Source organism: Coenobita brevimanus, chromosome 21 (genome assembly GCF_032717465.1).
Source record: "Coenobita brevimanus isolate Jiangsu-jjx chromosome 21, ASM3271746v2, whole genome shotgun sequence".
Lineage (NCBI taxonomy): Eukaryota > Metazoa > Arthropoda > Malacostraca > Decapoda > Coenobitidae > Coenobita > Coenobita brevimanus.
Window position 1 is genome coordinate 19,175,301 of NC_136974.1, and position 19,823 is coordinate 19,195,123.

Here is a 19,823-nt window from a genome sequence, read left to right on the forward strand (position 1 = left end):
ACGTGCATATGAAGTTCACTCTTTACATCAACATCCATGACATTAGCCACCTTTCATGCATTACTGCACAACACTTCACAATGTATAATGCAATGCACAGTTGAAAACTGGCGATTTGGGTTAACTCCTGGTATTTTTTCCTTTAATTTTGTTGTTACACCAGCATTTCTATCCATCATTGCAGTGAGTCACCTGTAGCCAGATTTACAGTTTGTGCCCAGTCAACACCTGTTTTATCCAGTTCTCTACCAGACTCATAAAGATGTTTTCATCAATTGTTTTTCCTTGTATTGGCACCAGTTCCCTAGATTCGTCTGTTACTTGCATATTTTCATCCGCACCATGAATAAAAAGTGCAAGTTAAGCTGCATCACACTCATTGGTACTTTCATCATTTGCAATTGAAAATGCAGTGGAGGACTTAACTTTGTCTTTGAGTTGATAGCAAATGCTCTGTGAAAATTCATTATTTTTTTCTGCACCTGTACTTCTAGAGAAGTTATATTTGCAAATGCTGGACATTTTTCTGAGTAAATATGTTGTAAAGCCATTGACATACCTTTGTTTATAATATTACCTGAAAATGGCAATGGCTTCCACGACAGTTGTTTCACAGGCAGTCTTGTAACTTGCTTTAACTGCAGCATCACTGACTTCATGAACACTCATAAATGATGACTGCTGCTTTTTCAGCGACTGCTCCAACTCCTTAACTTTGTTATTACGCAACTTTCCACTGTATTTATTGTACTATGATGCATGGTTAGTTTTATAATACAGTTAAATCATGTATTCTTTGGCCACAGCTACTTGTTGTTTACAGATCAAACATGCTGGTTTTCCACTACTTTCAACAAAAAAGTACAAGTTGTCCACTTTTCTTGTACCACTTAGAACACTTCATTAACTGTTCATATCTTTGACAACATGATTACGGGCTCAGAAATAAAAACACCAGCCACTCCTGTTTTGGAAATTTGCAATGTTCCAACGTCCATGTGCGACAAAAGAGGACAAATACTCGAATGGCTGGCCAAGCTAGAGCCTGCCGCATTTGAGCTTTCACATTTGGTGAGTATGCTGACAATGTCGGTCCGTCTTGAAACTCAAACAATAGCAGGTATACTGTTCCAACGAATCATTAAAACTATCTTTAGTCGACTTTTTCTTTCACTGGTGTTTTTGTACTAAGTATTATATTGTAGGAAATAGCAGAATCTTTTATTCAGTTGAGGGATTCTCTCAGTACTTAGTGTTAGGTGTTCAAAGTACGACTGGAGCAGCAAATGAACCACAAGCTGCATATAAGAGGGTGTTGTGGGCTGTATATTTCACACTCCTGCAGTATATTATATTTTAATTGAAAATAAAAGAAGTATATTTAATCCGCCCCATCCCGACCACTTTTCCACCACTGACTCCCCCCAATCCCGACCATTTTAGGATTTTTTTTTTTTTTTGCTCAAACCTTCGCTTTTGGTAAGAAACATCGAAAATTCATAGAGAAATCACTCACCTGAGGTTTAAAATACTCATTACAGGTAGGATTACCTCCTTACCTTACTGGGTTTTCTATCAGGCTGGCACCAAAGAAAACGAGTTCTATGGGAGGATAACTATTTCACACCACTTATAAACGGTATTTATTTGTTTACTTGGTACAAATTTATATGTAGTACAAGAGTATATTGGTTTTTAAGCAGTAATATAGGCATTATAAGCATTGTTTCACTTACTAATACCTGACCTTTTTTTCCACATTACCTGATCATCATTTCTAACTGTTTCTTCCTCTAATGCTATGTAAAGTTTGTCCTCCACATTGTCATTGATTGGGGAATCACTGGCCCTGAATTTCGTACCGTGGCATGACATGGCTATACTGGCCAGGTCACTGATAACAGGTGAATTGCTGAGACAATGGCATGCAGGGGGGGGGGAGGAGGTCATGCTGGGTAAGGCATTGTCCCTGCCTGGCATCTTGTTGAGGAAGATGTCACGTGTATACGTACCAAAAATGACTCACGAAAATTGAAAATTGTGCAAATTAGGGACCTTGCAATTTTTTCGCGTTTATGGACGTCGACGGGATTGGCAGTGACAAAACGTGTGGACGTTAAAGAACGTTGACGGGATCTATCTATCTATCTATCTATAGCCCGACGCCTAATCCCGCAAAGGGTGGCCGCAGACAAAACGCCTCCAAGTCACTCTGTCACCCACCATTTGACTACCCTCCCCCCAACTCACCCCCCCCTCCCTCATATACCTCTCAACTCCATCCCTCCACCTCATCCTCGGTCTACCCCTCCCTCTCCCTCCCTCCACCTCACCTACATACACCCTTCTAGTCAGTCTTTCATTCTCCATTCTCTCCACATGTCCAAACCACCTCAGTGTATTTCTCCGCGGGTTAATCACAGCCAAACATAAAGTGGACTTATTATTAAACCTGGGATCTCGAAGTGGATGGTCAGCCTCCCAGTTTTTGACATTATTATTAGCTCTCTAACAGTTCTAGCAACTCATGATTCCAATTGAATGTCAAACGATTTTAAGCTAACAGTGAACCATAGGAGCCACTGTTAATATTGGTTTGTTCCATTAACCTTCTAATGATGTTGACATACGTACAGTTCTATTTTTGTTAGATTTAGACAATTTATAAAGAAGCAGGGAAGTGAGCATGGAAGTGAAAAAGTTACTCCATGACAGTATTGTGATACCAACTCTAACATATGGAAGTGAAGCTTGGACGTTGCTGGAAGGACAAAAGTCAAGAGTGAGAGCAGTGGAAATGAGTTTTTTAAGAGGAGCCTGTGGAGTCACATGGAGAGACAGGCTGACAAATGAGGATATAAAGGAGCATTGTGGTGTGGATGTGGATGTGATAGGAAGCATTAGGAGGAATACACTGAGGTGGTTTGGCCATGTGGAGAGGATGGAGGGTGAAAGACTGACGAAGAGAGTGTATGTGAGTGAGGTGGAGGGGGGAAGAGGGAGGGGGAGGCCGAGGATGAGATGAAGGGATGGGGTGGAGAGGTATATGAGAGAAGGGGGTGTGCGTTGGAAGCGGGGCAGTGAAATGGCGGGGGACAGAGTGACGTGGAGGCGATTTGTTTGTGGCCACCCCGAACGGGATTTAGGCGTCTGGCAATAGATAGATAGGTAGATAGAACCCCAATAACTTATCCTCTTGTGAGTGAAAGTATCCCCAGGTCTGTAGGTCATTGCATTGATGAGTAATGACGTGAGGAAGAGGACCAATTTTTGGCATGAAAGCAGGAGGTGTTCGTGCGTCTGCCCGCAGTGCCAACTATGGATTTGCTCTCAGTGTGCTAACTTCTCCACTACTAGATAAAGTAGACACTGTTGCATCCAAGGCATGCCTTTTGGCACTGTCACTGAGCCCTTTTCTAGTATCCTTGGAAAGAGGCTTGGCAGGGGTGGATGGTGCAATTGGCTACAGGTGGCGTGTACAGAATCAGGCAAATAGGAACCTTAAGACATCATTGTACACCTAGCAAAAGCACAGGACAGACTAACTCTCACCTGTGTGCTATGGAATGACTCCCTCCTGACCCTTTGGTGACGAGATGAAATGGCGACCAGTTCAAATGGTGGCGGGAAAACACATACGTGTATAGCCGCTACCCAGCAGTCACATAGCACCCTGATTGTGATGTTTATAGATGTTACCTGGAGGAGAGGGGTTAATAGTGGGTTCTAGGGGTCTGTGAGTTTTAGTAACATTTATTTAATGTCATTGTCCCGTTGCAGTTTTTCATTACAAATAATAGTGGATTAATTGCCGTAAATGATAGGTGTTACTGATAAGTAGAAAAACATAATATATTATCTACTTGCCACATACATTACTGCACAATACATAGTCTAACTGGCATGGAGAAATTCGTAACTCCTCCTCCTAAGTGATCTGCAGTGTTATTATATGTCTGTTATTATCATCATCATCATCATCATCACTACTGTGATCATTGTCCTGATCCTTGTCTTTGTTTTCTTCATTTACAGCATAGTTTTCAAAGTGGTCAAGAGGAATTGCTTTACTAGCCTTACCGAGAGAGAGAGAGAGAGAGAGAGAGAGAGAGAGTTAAGGAGGGGGGGGGGATTTTCAAACTGACTGCCTGTCTCCTCCTTTTATTTTTCTACATGCACACAACTTTGAATCCCTGTTGTGTCCCAGCCTTTCCATGTTCGCTGCAAAGAACACAGTAAAAGGTGTTAACTTCCAAGTCACTGGGGGGGGGGGGCGGGGAATTTCTTTCTCTTTGAGTCCTTGGGTTTTCTACCAGCCGACTTAATTTATTCCCCGCCTTCATGATCACCAAACCCTTTTAGAGTGTTCTAAGGCTAAGTAGGATTTTGTTGTGTGCATGTTTTCCCCATTTGCTTTTGTCTGTGCAGTTCATTACGAGATTGTGTGGAAGGTTAGGGGGAGTCTTGTGCCATGCCATTTTTTTCTTTGTCTTCCTGACTGTACTGAACATTTTTCAACACGGTAAGGATTCTTTTGTTGGTTTTATGTTCGGACCATCTGGTAAAGAACGTACAGTCTGTGCTCTCTCTCTCTCTCTCTCTCTGTTTCCTTCAATCTCATTCTGTACCTACCTCCCAATTCTTCTTTCTCCATCTTCCATTTTCCTTATTTCTTCCTAACCCTTCTCATCGACTTACTCCTTTCTCTTCCTGTGCCCCACTGTGTCTCTCCTCCTACACCTCACTCCATCTGTTCATTAACCTCCATTTCTTTACTTCCTCAGGTTTAGCAGTGAGGTACCGCATCACTGGAGGAAACTTGGAGGGGCTTTTCTCCCTCCACCCCACCACCGGAGCCCTGTCCCTCCTCCGGCCCCTTGACTACGAGAGAAGGAAACAGGTGAGCTGGATGAAAAGAGTGAGTGGTTGATTGCCACGAAAATATAGATGGTTAATGTTTATTTATTTATATACCATTTTATTATTATTTTTTTTATGTGAGAAAGAAGGAACCAAAGGCAACGAGCCCGCAAAACTGTTCCTTCCAAGAGAAAAACAAAATACAAGAGAGTGCCAAATTCAAGATCATATCATTTCGAGATGCCTGGACACACTGCGTTTGAAAGACTGGAGATCATAGGAAGCAGGAAATACAGACAGGGAGACAGTTCCAAAATTGACCTGTTGCATAAATGAAGGACTGGGAGTAACGGTTAACTCTTGCATTAGAGAGTTGGACAGAAAAGGGATGAGAGTTTGCTGCTAGACGGGTGCTAGCACCCGTCGTAGAGGTGGAGGAATGCATGAAGACAGTTCAGAGGAGCAGTGACCGTTGAAGTAGCGATAAAAAAGAGATAAAGATGCAATGGTGCGGCGAAGAGACAGAGGTTGAAGGGAGTCAGTTAATGAGACGAAAAGCCTTTGACTCCACCCTATTGAGAAGAGTTGTATGTGGGGAGCCTCCCCACACATGAGAGTTGTACTCCACGCAGGGACGAATAAAACCCCTGTATAGAGTCAACAATTATGCAGAGGTAAAGAAGGAATGGAGTCAGCTTAGCACACCCAATCTCTTGGAAGCAGATTTTGCAAGAGGTGTAATATGATCTTTCCAAGATAAGTCCTGAGTAGCCTAAATGAAACTCCAAGCATGTTTAAGGATGATACAGGATTAAGCTGAATATTATTTAAACATTAGTGGGTATACCTGTGGAAGATTTTGTCGGGTTGATAGGTGCAAAAACTGAGTCTTTGATGCATTAAAAACAACCATTAGTCTATTAAGAATAGACTCAAAAACTTTTGAGATGCAGGATGTTAAAGCAATTGGGCGATAGTAGAGTTGGGAATGGTCACCCTTCTTTGGGTCTGGCTGAATGAGAGCACACTTCCAGCAAGAAGGAAAGGTACAAGTTGATAGACAAAGGCGAAAGAGTTTGCCTAGGCAGGGTGTAAGCACAGAAGCACAGTTCTTGAGAACAACAGGAGGGACTCCATCAGGCCCATATGCCTTACTAGTATTGAGGCCAGCAATGGCAGAAAATACATCAGCTGAAAAAATTTTAATGTCAGCCATGAGGAAGTTCATTGGGTGTATAAACTTACCAGTGTCATTATCATTTCTCCAGAGAGCCTCACGAACACTCCCATTACTGTCTCCATCATCCCTTAGTAGCATGCCACCACTACCACTTGTCATCATTTTCATTAATCAGGCATCATTATGATCACAGCAACAGTTGAATATTCTTGAACTGGAGTACAGTTTAAATCCCTTTATACTCATTTGGCAGATTCCCACTCATGGACACCGCTTTTCTTACTGAATAAACGCCATTCACTTCTCTCAAATGCATTTAATTATTTCTACACACACTCTATCAACACCTGTTGCCTTCCCGTTCTTCAGTGGCATCACAGCGTCCTTCATTTTTTGCCAGTGTAAAAATCATTGCACCACACTGGTTTTCTGTGCACTGCCCAAACCAACAATGTTTTCTTCTGTTCGGCCTGCATCATTTCCACTCACCAGCCTTCCAAAGTAATCCTTTTATCTGCTCCTTACTTCATTTCCAATTTTTCATACAAGTATTCTTCCACTTTTCTCCCTTTCATTTTAATAATTCTTTTCATCCACATCTAACTCACTGAGTTATAAGTTAGATATATTAAGAATGGGAGTTGAAGTGTGAATGAACTGTGAAGTGTTATCTACATATGAGTGAATGGGAAATACAGGTGCCAGATAAGAGATCATTAATGTGAATTAGGAGTAGAGTTGGAACCAGAACTGATCCTTGTGGCATGCCGGCATTAATCGAGTGAAAAGTGGAGTATACGTCATCTACTTTTACTCGTGTCTTTTTGTCTCCGAGATATGAGGAAATCAGTGGAACAAAACCTGATAGGCCATAGCAAGGGAGTTTGGATAGCAGGGAACGGTGTCACAGTCAGAATCTTTAGAAATAATAAAGGCTATGTCATGGGTTTCTCCATGTTGGTCAGTTGGCTGATGAATACTATGAGTCAGCATACTGAGGATATCTGCAGTTGATCTTTCGTGGCAAAAAGCATACTGTCTGTCACAAATTGTTTGATTCAAGATGTTCAACAGTGTTTTACTAATTACAGTCTCAAATACTTTACCAAGAGAAGATGTGATTGCTATTGATCTGTAATCATAGGGGTCAGTGGAATTTCCTTTCTTCGGAACTCAGATAAGGGATCATTAATATGAATTAGAAATAGGGTTGGAGCCAGAACTGATCCTTGTGGCACGCCAGCATTCATCGAGTGGAAAGTGTAATATACATCATCTACTTTTACTCATGTCTTTTTGTCTCTGAGATACGAGGGAATCAGTGAAAAAAAGCTAATAGGCCATAGCAAGGGAGTTTGGATAGCAGGGAATGGTGCCACACTGTCAAAAGCTTCAGAAGTAATAAAGACCATGTTGGTCAATTGGCTGATGAATAATATGAGTCAGAATACGTAGGATATCAGCAGTTGATATTTCATGGCAAAAACCATACTGTCTGTCACAAATTGTTAGATTCAGGATGGTCAACAATGTTTAATTAATTACAGTCTCAAAATATTAAGAGAAGATGTGATAGCAATTAATCTGTAATCAGAGGGGTCAGAGGAATTTCCTTTCTTCGGAATTGGGTGGATATTGGCTTCTTCCATGAATCAGGGAATGAAGAAGTTCATATGCATAGTATGAATAATCTAGCTAAAACAGGAGCAAGTTCTGGGGAACACTTTTCCAAGAGAAATAGAATTCTAGCGAGACCTGGAACTTTGTTGGTTGGTAAATTGTCTAGGATGGATTGTATATATGTAGTGTGTATCATATGTGTAGGAATTTCGGGAGAGTCATGTTCTAGTACAGGGACGTTCTGGCTGACTTCCTCTAATGTAGAGTTTCAGGCAGATGTTCTGCCTGGGATGTTTACTTTTCCACATGGGCCATTTACAGTGTTACCAATTGAAGATTTTAGTGGGGGAATGGGTAATGACTTGCTAAAATTATTATTGTAAGAACTGAGAGTTGACTAAAGTATTTTACTGTCATTAGTGTTAATTGTTTGGATACTTGGTTGTGAAGTAAATTTGAGTTAGCAAGATTTATCACTGTTTTTGAATGGTTTCTGGGAATTTTAAATCGACAGCAATTCAGATGTTTTATATTTTAAGCAAAAGTAATATGCAAAGGACTTTTGGGTCACTACTCTAGCACAATTGCTGTCAAACCATTTTGAGGAGTACCAGCTTGTATTAACCCATTGTGTCCAGCATATATTCCCCTCCAGCCCGTCTCCCAGCAAGGCATTCCTAAGAGAATCGTCTGTTTTTAAACCTTCATATCTCGGCTAATACTTAACCAAAAATAGAAAAGTAAGTGCTATAATACTCAATCATCCTTCAACTTCAAACTGATGGCCCCAAGTTTTCCGTGAGGGACGTGTAGTCAGAGAGAGTGAGTGGGGAAAGGGGGCAATTTTTGTAGTTTTTTTGCATGTGTCCATGTGTATGGCAGATGTGCAGTGACACAACTAAGCCTTATACTAGCCCTCCACGATAACACACAGTCCACCACAAACACCATTTCCACCTATGTTTTTTCAAAAATGTAGTGCGAGTGCTGTTGAGAGTCTGGGAACCATAGCAATGACCTTGGAGGTTAATTGCTTCATGTAAAGGCACGCATACTTGCCTCACCATCACTTCGCTACCACCACCTTACACACACACACACATACGGAGATGTATGTTTGGTTTGCATTGTTGCTTGATTCTAGCACTGCTGTGCCACTAAAAGTCTGGGTATTACAACAGCTACTACGAAAACTACTATTACTACTGTTACTGCTACAACTACCACTACTACAACTACTACCACTACTACTACAATTACTACTACTACTGCTATCACTACTACAACTGCTACTATTACTACCACTACTAAAACTACTGCCACTACTACTACAACTACAACTACTACTACTACTACTACGTAAAACCTAAAAATGAAATATTGTGAAAAAAATAGTTATTCACAGACTGTCTATAATCAAAAATATTTTCCACTATAACAGAATTTTTTTTCTGTGATTTAGACCTTTTCATCATGATAATTATACTGTACACACAAGGAAACGTTCAATAAAAAAAATAAGGCATTGATTTCATCATGAAACAAACCTTCTGCTTCCATTATTCGCATAAATAGACACAGTGATGGCATGAGGCACTGCCTTTCCTCTTCCCTCCTCCCCCCCTTCTCCCTTTCTCCACTCCACTATATTTCCCACTGTAACAGACTTTTTTTTTTTTCCTATGATTTGTACATTTTGATCATAACAAACATACACATGCAAAAACTTTCAATAAAAAATAAGGCACTGATTTCACTATAACAAATTTTCTGTTTCCATTATTCACATAAGTAGACACAACGGTGGCACAAGGCTTGATGCACCGCATTTCCTCCTCCCTTCTCCCTCTTCACCCCCTCCTCCACCTCCTTCCTTTCTCCAGTCCCTACCTTCTCTTCGATCTCCTCATCCGTGCCACAATCCCCCTCTCCAGGTTCGTCAATACCCTCTGAACCATTCCCGTCATCAGCAATAGCAGATGAACGTACAGGGTGAAACAATGGGGGCACAGTGGAGGACTCACGTGATCCACATTCCTCATGCGATGTGTAAACATTGACACTCATTATGGCAGTTGCTTTCCTCAGAGGAAGAGTCAATTTCTCCACTCACAACTGGCAATAATATCACCTTGAGTTCTCTCCCTATAGCACTGTCACTAAGGCCTTTTCTTTTCCGGCCTTTGGACTTCATTGGTGTTGAAGATGGTGGCTGCGGGCACTCAGCCAAGGATTCGAACACAGGGAAAACTTTTGCATAGATCTATCCATTACGAAGATATGCAGGTAACTGGAGCAAGACTCGGATGCATGCAGGAGGGTTGCCAGTGGCTGCCTGTGTTGAAAACAACACACAGAATATTCAAACTATGCCGCAAAACAATAGATCATGTATACATGTCACCCAGATGTCCCCGGGTCGTCGTGTATACATGTCACCTGCATGTCCCCAGGTCTTCACATATACGTGTCACCCAGACACAATGGGTTAAGCCATTAATGTAGGACTGGGTAGAATTGATGTCAATGGAGGAAAAAGACTGCCATGGAATATCAGCAAGATAATTTCTAAATCCTTCCCAGTCAGCTCTATCAAAGTACCATATGGTCACTCTGACAGGTTCGGAATAGGGAGGTTTGTGGCAACTGGCTAATGAGGCTTTGATGAGATTGTTGTTGGGGGTTCCAAATGGTGACAATACCTCTATCCTGTACTGATCTGGATTATTTGTTAGGAATAGGTCCAGGAGGTAGGTGTGATGGTCAGGATTATCTGGTATTCTGGTTGATTGTTTTACCAATTGTGTAAGATTAAATGATTCTGCAAACTTCTTGCATTCTAGAGCAATATCGTCAGTCCTGGCAGAATGCAATATCCTTTGTACATTATGGATGTTAAAATCACCCAAAACTGTAATTTCAGTGGTAAGGGTGCAGTTAAGGTTGGTCAACTGTGTGAATATGGGATAAAAAATGCTGGGTACTGAAGCAGCACTGGGGGAGCGATACACTGTATAGATTTTTTTTTTTTTTTTTTTATGTGTCCGACTCTGGGCAAAGGCTTCAGGGCCTATATCTCGGGGGCAGTAGCCTATCCCAAGGCCCAGTAGCCCTCCTACACCTCCACATGTCACCACTTCGGCACTAACACCCACCATCCATATTGATTACATGCTAGGGTTGTCTCATACAGGACTGGTGTATTGGTATTAGCGGGGATACTTTTATGACATGTCAGCGAGTCATCTGGTAGATCAGGAAAGTCTGCTTCTATGAAATTCAAATCCTTAAACTGTTCCCTGTCCCAGCCAGGATTCGAACCTGGGTCCATCAGGACTGCAGGCTGCCTCTCTACCGATATTTAGATATTTTAGTATATATAATGAATATTCAAAGTTAGCTGATGTGAAGCTCAAAACAGTGTCAACTGCAATATCAGAATTGATATACCAAAAGGTGCCACCCTTGTTTTGGAAGTTTGTGAGGAGATGGCAACCAGGAAAACAAACTGGGGAACTGTCAGTAGAGGGAAAGATTTGGATCTCTGTGAGTAATGGGCTATTTTCATAATATACTGTATTGCAATCATTTTTCTTCCAAGATCATCATTCACTTCTGTCTTTATTTTTCTTTTCTTGTTTTTTTTTGTGTGTTTCTTACTTTGAGTGTATGCTTATTCTTGTCTTCATTCATTTTAACCCAGTTCATGCATCCATTCTAATCACAGCTTTCTCTTTCTCTCTGCTAACTACTCTCTGAAACTCTTCATCCAACCACATTGTGCATTACTGACTAGCTGCTGTTCTCCCAGTGTTACATACACCATAATAACTCTTAAGCTAATGCTTGTATGCAGTCCACAAAGTGCTCACATCCATTTGTTCCCAGTTCATTAACCCGCCCCATCCCGACCGATTTTCCACCACTTACCCCGCCCCCCCAATCCCAACCAATTTTGGAAAAAATTTTTTTTGGCTCAAACCTCCGCTTTTGGTGAGAAACATCGAAAATTCATAGAGAAATTGCTCAACTGAGGTTTAAAATACTGGATACAGGTAGCAGTACCCCTTACCTTACTGTGTTTTCTATCAGGCTGGCTCCAAAGAAAACGAGTCCTATGGGAGGGTAACTATTCCACACCACTCATAAACAGTATTTATTCATTTATTTGGTACGAATTTATATGTAGTATGAGTATATTGGTTTTCAAACGGTAATATAGGCATTATAAGCATTGTTTCACTCACTAACTCATCAGCATTCCTGACCTTTTTTGGTGACATTACCTGATCATCATTTCTGACTGTTTCTTCCTCTAATGCTACATAAACTTTGTCCTCCACATTGTCATCGATTGGGGAATCACTCTGGCCTTGAGTTTTGTACCCTGGCACGACATGTCTTTACTGGCCAGGTCACTGGTAACAGATGAATTGCTGAGACAATGGCGTGTGGGGGGGGGGAGGTCATGCGGGGTAAGACATTGACCCTGCCTGGCGTCTTGTAGAGGAAGGTGTCCCGTGTATATGTACAAAGAATCAAGCGTGAAATTTGAAAATTGTGCAAATTAGGGACCTTGCAATTGCTGCGCATTTATATACGTCAACAGGAGTCACAGTGACAAAACATGTGGATGTATATATACGTCAACAGGAGTTGGCAGGTTAACTCCTGTAATACTTTACCAGGTATTTGTCTGCCATACCTTTGTTCGCAGCTTCTCCACTAATTGTCTTTCACTCTCGCTACTTCTTCCTCATATTTCCATCTTGTCACATGCAGTGAATAATGGTCATTGTTGACTGACCCTTGGAAAATGCTAATGTAAAAAAAAAAAGAAATGAGATCCCAGGAATATGTGTACAGTATTAGTTTACCATCAAAGACGTGGTGTCTTATAATCCAGTGATGCTTGGAACACCCCATATACCCAGAAAAGCTCCCAGATGCCAACTTTTCCCATATATCAACTTATCAATATATCCATTCAGTTAGTCACCCATCTGACTAATCCATTTGCCTATTTGTCTCTTCCTCCATATATCTAATTTTACTATAATCGTCAAAATCAAATATGTCTACAATCCTGTCCCATCAAAACTCCAAATCAGATACACAAAATCTTTATTACAAAAGCTAAGCTAATATATTGGGTAAATATGAATTGGAGCAGATGGGAGATGTGGAAGGTGTGTGTAGCATATTTACAGAAGAAATATGTGCAGCATGTGATGTGGTGTGTGGAAGGAAGAGAAGACGGAGGGGGGTGCAAGGAACAGCGTGGTGGACTGAAGAGGTGAAACAGGCTGTGACACAAAAGAAGAAAGCATACAATGAATGGATGAGAAATAGGGGCGTGGAAGAAGTTGAGAGGTGGTAGAGGGAGTTATATGTAGAAAGAAAGAGAGAGGTGAAAAGATTAGTAAGGGAGAGTAAGAAGAGAGTGGATGAGGAATTTGGAAGGAATTTGAGTGTAAAGTGGAGGGACTGTAAGAAAATGTTCTGGAGAGAGGTGAAAAGAGTAAGACAGGGTGGAAGTGAAGTTAGCAGGGGAGTGAAAGATAAAAATGGTAGATTACTAGTGGAGAAGGGAGAAAAAGTGAGCAGATGAAGAGAACACTTTAAGGAATTGTTGAAAGTAGAGGATGGAAGTAATGCGAGTATAAGTGGCTGGGGAATGGCTGGGAGAAGGAGGGAGGTGAGAAGACAGGAAGAAATCAGTAGGATAGAAGTTGTGGAAGCAATGAAGAAAGTTAAATAGGGGAAAGCCCCAGGAATTGATGGAATGTGTGGTGAAATGCTGAAGCATGGGGGAGAGATAGTAGTAGAATAGATGTGGAAGATGTGCAGATTGGCCTGGGAGGAAGGTAGAGTCCCGGAGGATTGGAAGTCAGGTATAATTATTCCCTTGTACAAAGGAAAAGGGGAAAAAGAAGTGTGTGGTAATCATAGGGGCATTTGTCTTCTTAGTATAATAGGAAAAGTGTATGGTAGGATACTTATTGACAGAGTTAGAGAAAGAACAGAGAAATTAGTTGGAGAAGAACAGGGAGGCTTTAGGAAGGGAAGAGGTTGTGTAGATCAGATATTCATTCTTAGATCTTTAGTGGAAAAGTTTCTAGAGAAGGGAAAGAAGTTGTATGCGGCTTTCATGGATTTGGAGAAAGCATATGACAGGGTGGATAGACAAGGATTGTGGAAAGTGTTAAGAATATATGGAGTAGATGGGAAGTTGTTGAATGCTGTGAAGAGTATGTACGATGGTGCAAAGGCTGCAGTGCGTGTGGATGGTGAACTAAGTGAATTTTTTTCTTTGAAAGTTGGTTTGAAACAGGGATGTCATGTCTCCATGGTTGTTCAATCTGTACATGGATGGGGTAATAAAAGAGGTACAAGGTAGAGTAGTGGATGTTGAAGTGGCCCTGGTGAGAGAGGATAGTGTTTGGAAACTCCCTGTACTGTTGTTTGCAGATGATACTGTGTTGTTGAGTGAAGACGAAGGGGAGCTGCAAGGCTTGGTGGATGAGTTTGAGAGAGTGTGTAAGAAACGGAATCTAAAGGTGAATGTAGGGAAGAGTAAAGTGATGGTCTTTGAGAGAGGTGAAGTCAGTGAATGTACAGCGAGGTTGGATGGTGAGGAATTTGAAAATGTGAGTACGTTTAAGTACTTGGGTAGTGTGATGAGTAAGGATGGAGGTTTGGAGGGTGAAGTGCTTGAAAGGGTACAGCAGGGAAGAAAGGTTGCTGGTTCTTTGAAAGCAGTGATAAGAAACAGGGAAGTGAGCATGGAAGTGAAAAAGTTACTGCATGACAGTATTGTGATACCAACGGAAGTGAAGCTTGGACTTTGTTGGAAGGACACAAGTCAAGAGTGAGAGCAGTGGAAATGAGTTTTTTAAGAGGAGCATGTGGAGTCACATGGAGAGACAGGCTGACGAATGAGGATATAAAGGAGCATTGTGGTGTTGATGTGGATGTGATAGGAAGCGTTATGAGGAACACACTGAGGTGGTTTGGCTATGTGGAGAGGATGGAGGGTGAAAGACTGACGAAGAGAGTGTATGTGAGTGAGGTGGAGGGGGGAAGAGGGAGGGGGAGGCCGAGGATGAGATGGAGGGATGGGGTGGAGAGGTATATGAGAGAGGGGGTGTGAGTTGGGAGCAGGGCAGTGAAATGGCGGGGGACAGGGCGACTTGGAGGCGATTTGTTTGTGGCCACCCCAAACGGGATTGAGGCGTCTGGCAATATATATATATATATATATATATATATATATATATATATATATATATATATATGTATATATATATATATATATATATATATATATATATATATATATATATATATATATATATATATATATATATATATATATATATATATATATATATATATATATATATATATATATATATATATATATGTATATATATATATATATATATATATATATATATATATATATATATATATATATATATAAAATCATCATCATCATCATCATCAGCCACTGAGAGTCCACTGCTGAACAAAGGCCTCCCTCAACCTTCTCACGAATTCCTTGACTGAGCCAATCTCTGCCATGTGCTGCCTGCAAACTTCTCTATCTCATCTCTGCCTCCTGCCTGGCCTTTCTCTGCTACACTTTCAGTCCCCTAGAGTTTAGCCAGTCAGGCTCTTGCTCACTGGGTATCCCTTATTGTCACTACATGACTTGCCATCCTCCATTTCTGTTCTTTTATAACTTCCATAATGTCTGATTTTAGTCTGCTCTCTCACCCGGGTTGATCTTTTCCTGTCTCTTAAAGATATTTCCAACATTGACCTTTCCATTGCTTTTTCAACAGATTAGTTAATTTTCCATCGATTTTGTTAGTTTCCAGGTCTCACAACCGTATGTCATTCCTGGAATTATACATTTATTATATACTTTTCGTTTCATTCATACTTGCTTAAAGGCTGCCATCGATGGCCTCCTCTCCATGAGTACTCAGTTCCAATTTTCAGTCAAAAGGTAACAGAAACTTGAAATATTCAAGCCGTGAGCGAGACTATCTATCTATCTATTGCCAGACGCCTCAATCTCGTTCGGGGTGGCCACAAACAAATCGCCTCCAAGTCGCCCTGTCCCCCGCCATTTCACTGCCCTGCTCCCAACTCACACCCCCCTCTCTCATATACCTCTCCACCCCATCCCTCCATCTCATCCTCGGCCTCCCCCTCCCTCTTCCCTCCTCCACCTCACTCACATACACTCTCTTCGTCAGTCTTTCACCCTCCAGCCTCTCCACATGGCCAAACCACCTCAGTGTGTTCCTCATAACGCTTCCTATCACATCCACATCCACACCACAATGCTCCTTTATATCCTCATTCGTCAGCCTGTCTCTCCATGTGACTCCACAGGCTCCTCTTAAATAACTCATTTCCACTGCTCTCACTCTTGACTTGTGTCCTTTCAACAACGTCCAAGCTTCACTTCCATACGTTAGAGTTGGTATCACAATACTGTCATGTAGTAACTTTTTCACTTCCATGCTCACTTCCCTGTTTCTTATCAATGCTTTCAAAGAACCAGCAACCTTTCTTCCCTGCTGTACCCTTTCAAGCACTTCACCCTCCAAACTTCCATCCTTACTCATCACACTACCCAAGTACTTAAACGTACTCACATTTTCCAGTTCCTCACCATCCAACCTCGCTGTACATTCACTGACTTCACCCCTCTCAAAGACCATCACTTTACTCTTCCCTACATTCACCTTTAGATTCCGTTTCTTACACACTCTCTCAAACTCATCCACCAAGCCTTGGAGCTCCCCTTCGTCTTCACTCAACAACACAGTATCATCTGCAAACAACATTACAGGGAGTTTCCAAACGCTATCCTCTCTCACCAGGGCCCCTCCAACATCCACTACCCTACCTTGTACCTCTTTTATTACCCCATCCATGTACAGATTGAACAACCATGGAGACATGACACATCCCTGTTTCAGCCCAACTTTCAAAGAGAAAAATTCACCTTGTTCACCATCCACACGCACGGCAGCCTTCGCACCATCGTACATACTCTTCACAGCATTCAACAACTTCCCATCTACTCCATATATTCTTAACACTTTCCACAATCCTTGTCTATCCACCCTGTCATATGCTTTCTCCAAATCCATGAAAGCCGCATACAACTTCTTTCCCTTCTCTAGAAACTTTTCCACTAAAGATCTAAGAATGAATATCTGATCTACACAACCTCTTCCCTTCCTAAAGCCTCCCTGTTCTTCTCCAACTAATTTCTCTGTTCTTTCTCTAACTCTGTCAATAAGTATCCTACCATACACTTTTCCTATTATACTAAGAAGACAAATGCCCTTGTGAGCGAGACGGAGGGAGGAATTTTTCTTTATTTTGTCCTTCTGGGACATCTCGTTGAAGAGAGAGAGAGAGAGAGAGAGAGAGAGAGAGAGAGAGAGAGAGAGGCAGAATAGTAGTGCTTGCTATTATACTACATTGCACTATAGCATTATACAGTGATATAGGAGTAAAAGGAGAGAGGAAGGAGAGGCGAGAGAGTGACAATACTACAAACACATTACTGTTCTCTATTCTGTCATGCCGGTAATTTCAGTGCCAGACCAAGGACGAATCCATTCCCTCCACTAAAAGCAGAAGACCAGAAATGAGTCACAACTAGGGAACTGGTGGCCCAACTGGAATGGAAACTGTTTTATTCTTCGAATTGGAGCATTTTAATGGTGTCTTGCTCTAACAAAGACTGTGAAGTGTTGCGCCAGACTTCCTGTGTTACGGTAACAAACAAACATACAGAAATAGGATCTTTATAACATAGACTGACAGGCTACTTTTCATGATGTCTCTGTGTTTATGGAAAGAGTTCCATCCAACTGCAGTATGTTATTTTTTTTTTTTTTTGCCATCATGGACTTTCGTTAGGTTTAGTGTTTGCCCCAAGTATTTGTGCTCATCAACTTCTAGAATTCCTTTGCTTATTCTGACAACGTTCTTTGGTGTTCTTGGATTAAAAGTAATTTTTACTCCGGTTCATCTTTAGCCCTACATTGAGACTTTCTTAATTTTGGTTATTTCACATTTCTTGCAATGTCTCTGTTGTTTCTGAGATTAGGACAATGTCATCTGCGGACCTTAAATGGTTTAGTTTTCTTCATCTGTGTTTACTCCTTTGTTTTTCCTGTCTAGCTTTCTGAAAATACCTTCTAGGCATAATGTAAATAATTTTGGTGAATTTGTATCCCCTAACATATGTCCTCCTCGGTCTTAATTTTTTCCGAGTCTTTATGTAACTTAACTGTGGCAGTTCCCTCTTTATATAAGTTTTCGAGTTCGAACACACACACACACACACACACACACACACACACACATATATATATATATATATATATATATATATATATATATATATATATATATGTGTGTGTGTGTGTGTGTGTGTGTATATATAGTCTTTACCAACATCCGCAGCCTTACCACAAATTTAAACTCAGTTCATTTTTTCCTTCAGTCCATATTCACTTTGGCCCTTTTCCTCACAGAACCACAAATCTCACCCTCTACCGATATATCTCCATTTTGTTTTCCCGGTTACCATCTCCTTACAAACTTCCGTAACAAGGGCAGCACCTGTTCTTATATCAAATCCCAATATGCACTTGACACTATTTTAAACTTCACTTCATCCAGTTTTGATTACTCATTATATAAACTAAATTGTCAAAACATTACCAAATATATTTGTGTAGTTTATCGTTCCCCCAATGCTTCTTCGGAACCCAGTGCATTTGATTCCATATCCACTCAGTTGAGTAACCTTGACCTTGCCCTTGGCAATGAAATTACCATTTTGGGTGATTTTAACATACACAGTGTTGAATGGTTATTGCATTCTGCCCGGACTGACGATGCTGGTCTAGAGTGCGAGCTGTTTGCGGAATCGTTTAATCTCACCCAGTTGGTAAAGCAACCAACAAGAATACCTGATAATCCTGACCATAATGCCCATCTCTTGGATTTATTTTTGACAAATAATCCAGATCAATACAGGATAGAGGTACTGTCACCACTTGGATCCTCCGACCACAATCTCATCAAAGCCTCATTAGTTAACCCTCCCACACCTCCCCGTTGTGACCCGATGGCACTTTGATAGGGCAGACTGGGATGGATTTAGAAATTATCTTGCTGACATTCCATGGCAGTCTTTCTTCTCTCGTGATCCCAATTCTACCCAGTCCCACATCTGTGACTTAATACTAACTGATATGGATTTATTCATACCAAGTCAACAGTTCACTAAAAGATCGAACTCTCCAAAATGGTTTGATGGCAACTGTGCCAGAGCAACAGCCCAAAAGTCATTAGCATATAACTCTTACTTAAAATAAAAAACATCTGAATCACTCTCCCAATTTAAAATTGCTAGAAATCATGCAAAAGCTGTATTAAATCTATCTAAATCAAACTTTCTTCAAAAGCAAGCACCAAAACTACTTAACAACCCTAATGACAACAGAATATTCTTGTCAACTCTTAATTCTTTAAATTATAACTTTAACAAGTCATCTTCCATTCCCCCACTAAAATCTTCAGATGGCAATATTACAAATGACCCACGTGGGAATGCAGATATCTTTGCCAGTCCCTTTGCCAGAAACTCTACCATAGATGATACCAGCCAAAATGTCCCAGTACTGGAACTTGATTCTCCCGAAATTGCCCCACTTAAAATACAGACAGGATACGTAAAATCCATCCTAGAAAATTTACCTACCAACAAAGCTCCAGGCCCAGATGGAATTCCGCCAATTGTTTTGAAAGAGTGTTCCCCTGAACTTGCCTCTGTCCTAGCTAAATTATTCAGACTGTGCATACGTACTTCTTTATTTCCAAATTCATGGAAAGAAGCCAATATCCACCCAATTCCGAAGAAAGGAAGTTCGTCTGACCCCTCCGATTACAGACCAATAGCTGTCACATCCTCTCTTGGTAAGGTATTTGAAACTTTAATTAATAAGCACACTGTTAAACATCTTGAATCCAACAACTTAATTAGTGATAGACAATATGGTTTTCACCACGAAAGATCCACCATTGACATACTCAATCTCTTAACTCATACCAT

The 19,823-nt window shown here is 41.0% G+C and overlaps 1 protein-coding gene across 1 annotated transcript in view; it reads left to right on the forward strand.

Annotated features, from left to right (window-relative positions):
* The window catches only part of LOC145392114 (putative neural-cadherin 2), a 613,300-nt gene that overhangs the window by 158,274 nt on the left and 435,203 nt on the right, over positions 1 to 19,823 (forward strand). The window contains exons 4-5 of the mRNA XM_080266567.1: positions 4,785 to 4,900; positions 18,618 to 18,637. Coding sequence (XP_080122693.1) covers positions 4,785 to 4,900; positions 18,618 to 18,637 — 136 coding nt within the window. The remainder of the gene's footprint in view (positions 1 to 4,784; positions 4,901 to 18,617; positions 18,638 to 19,823) is intronic.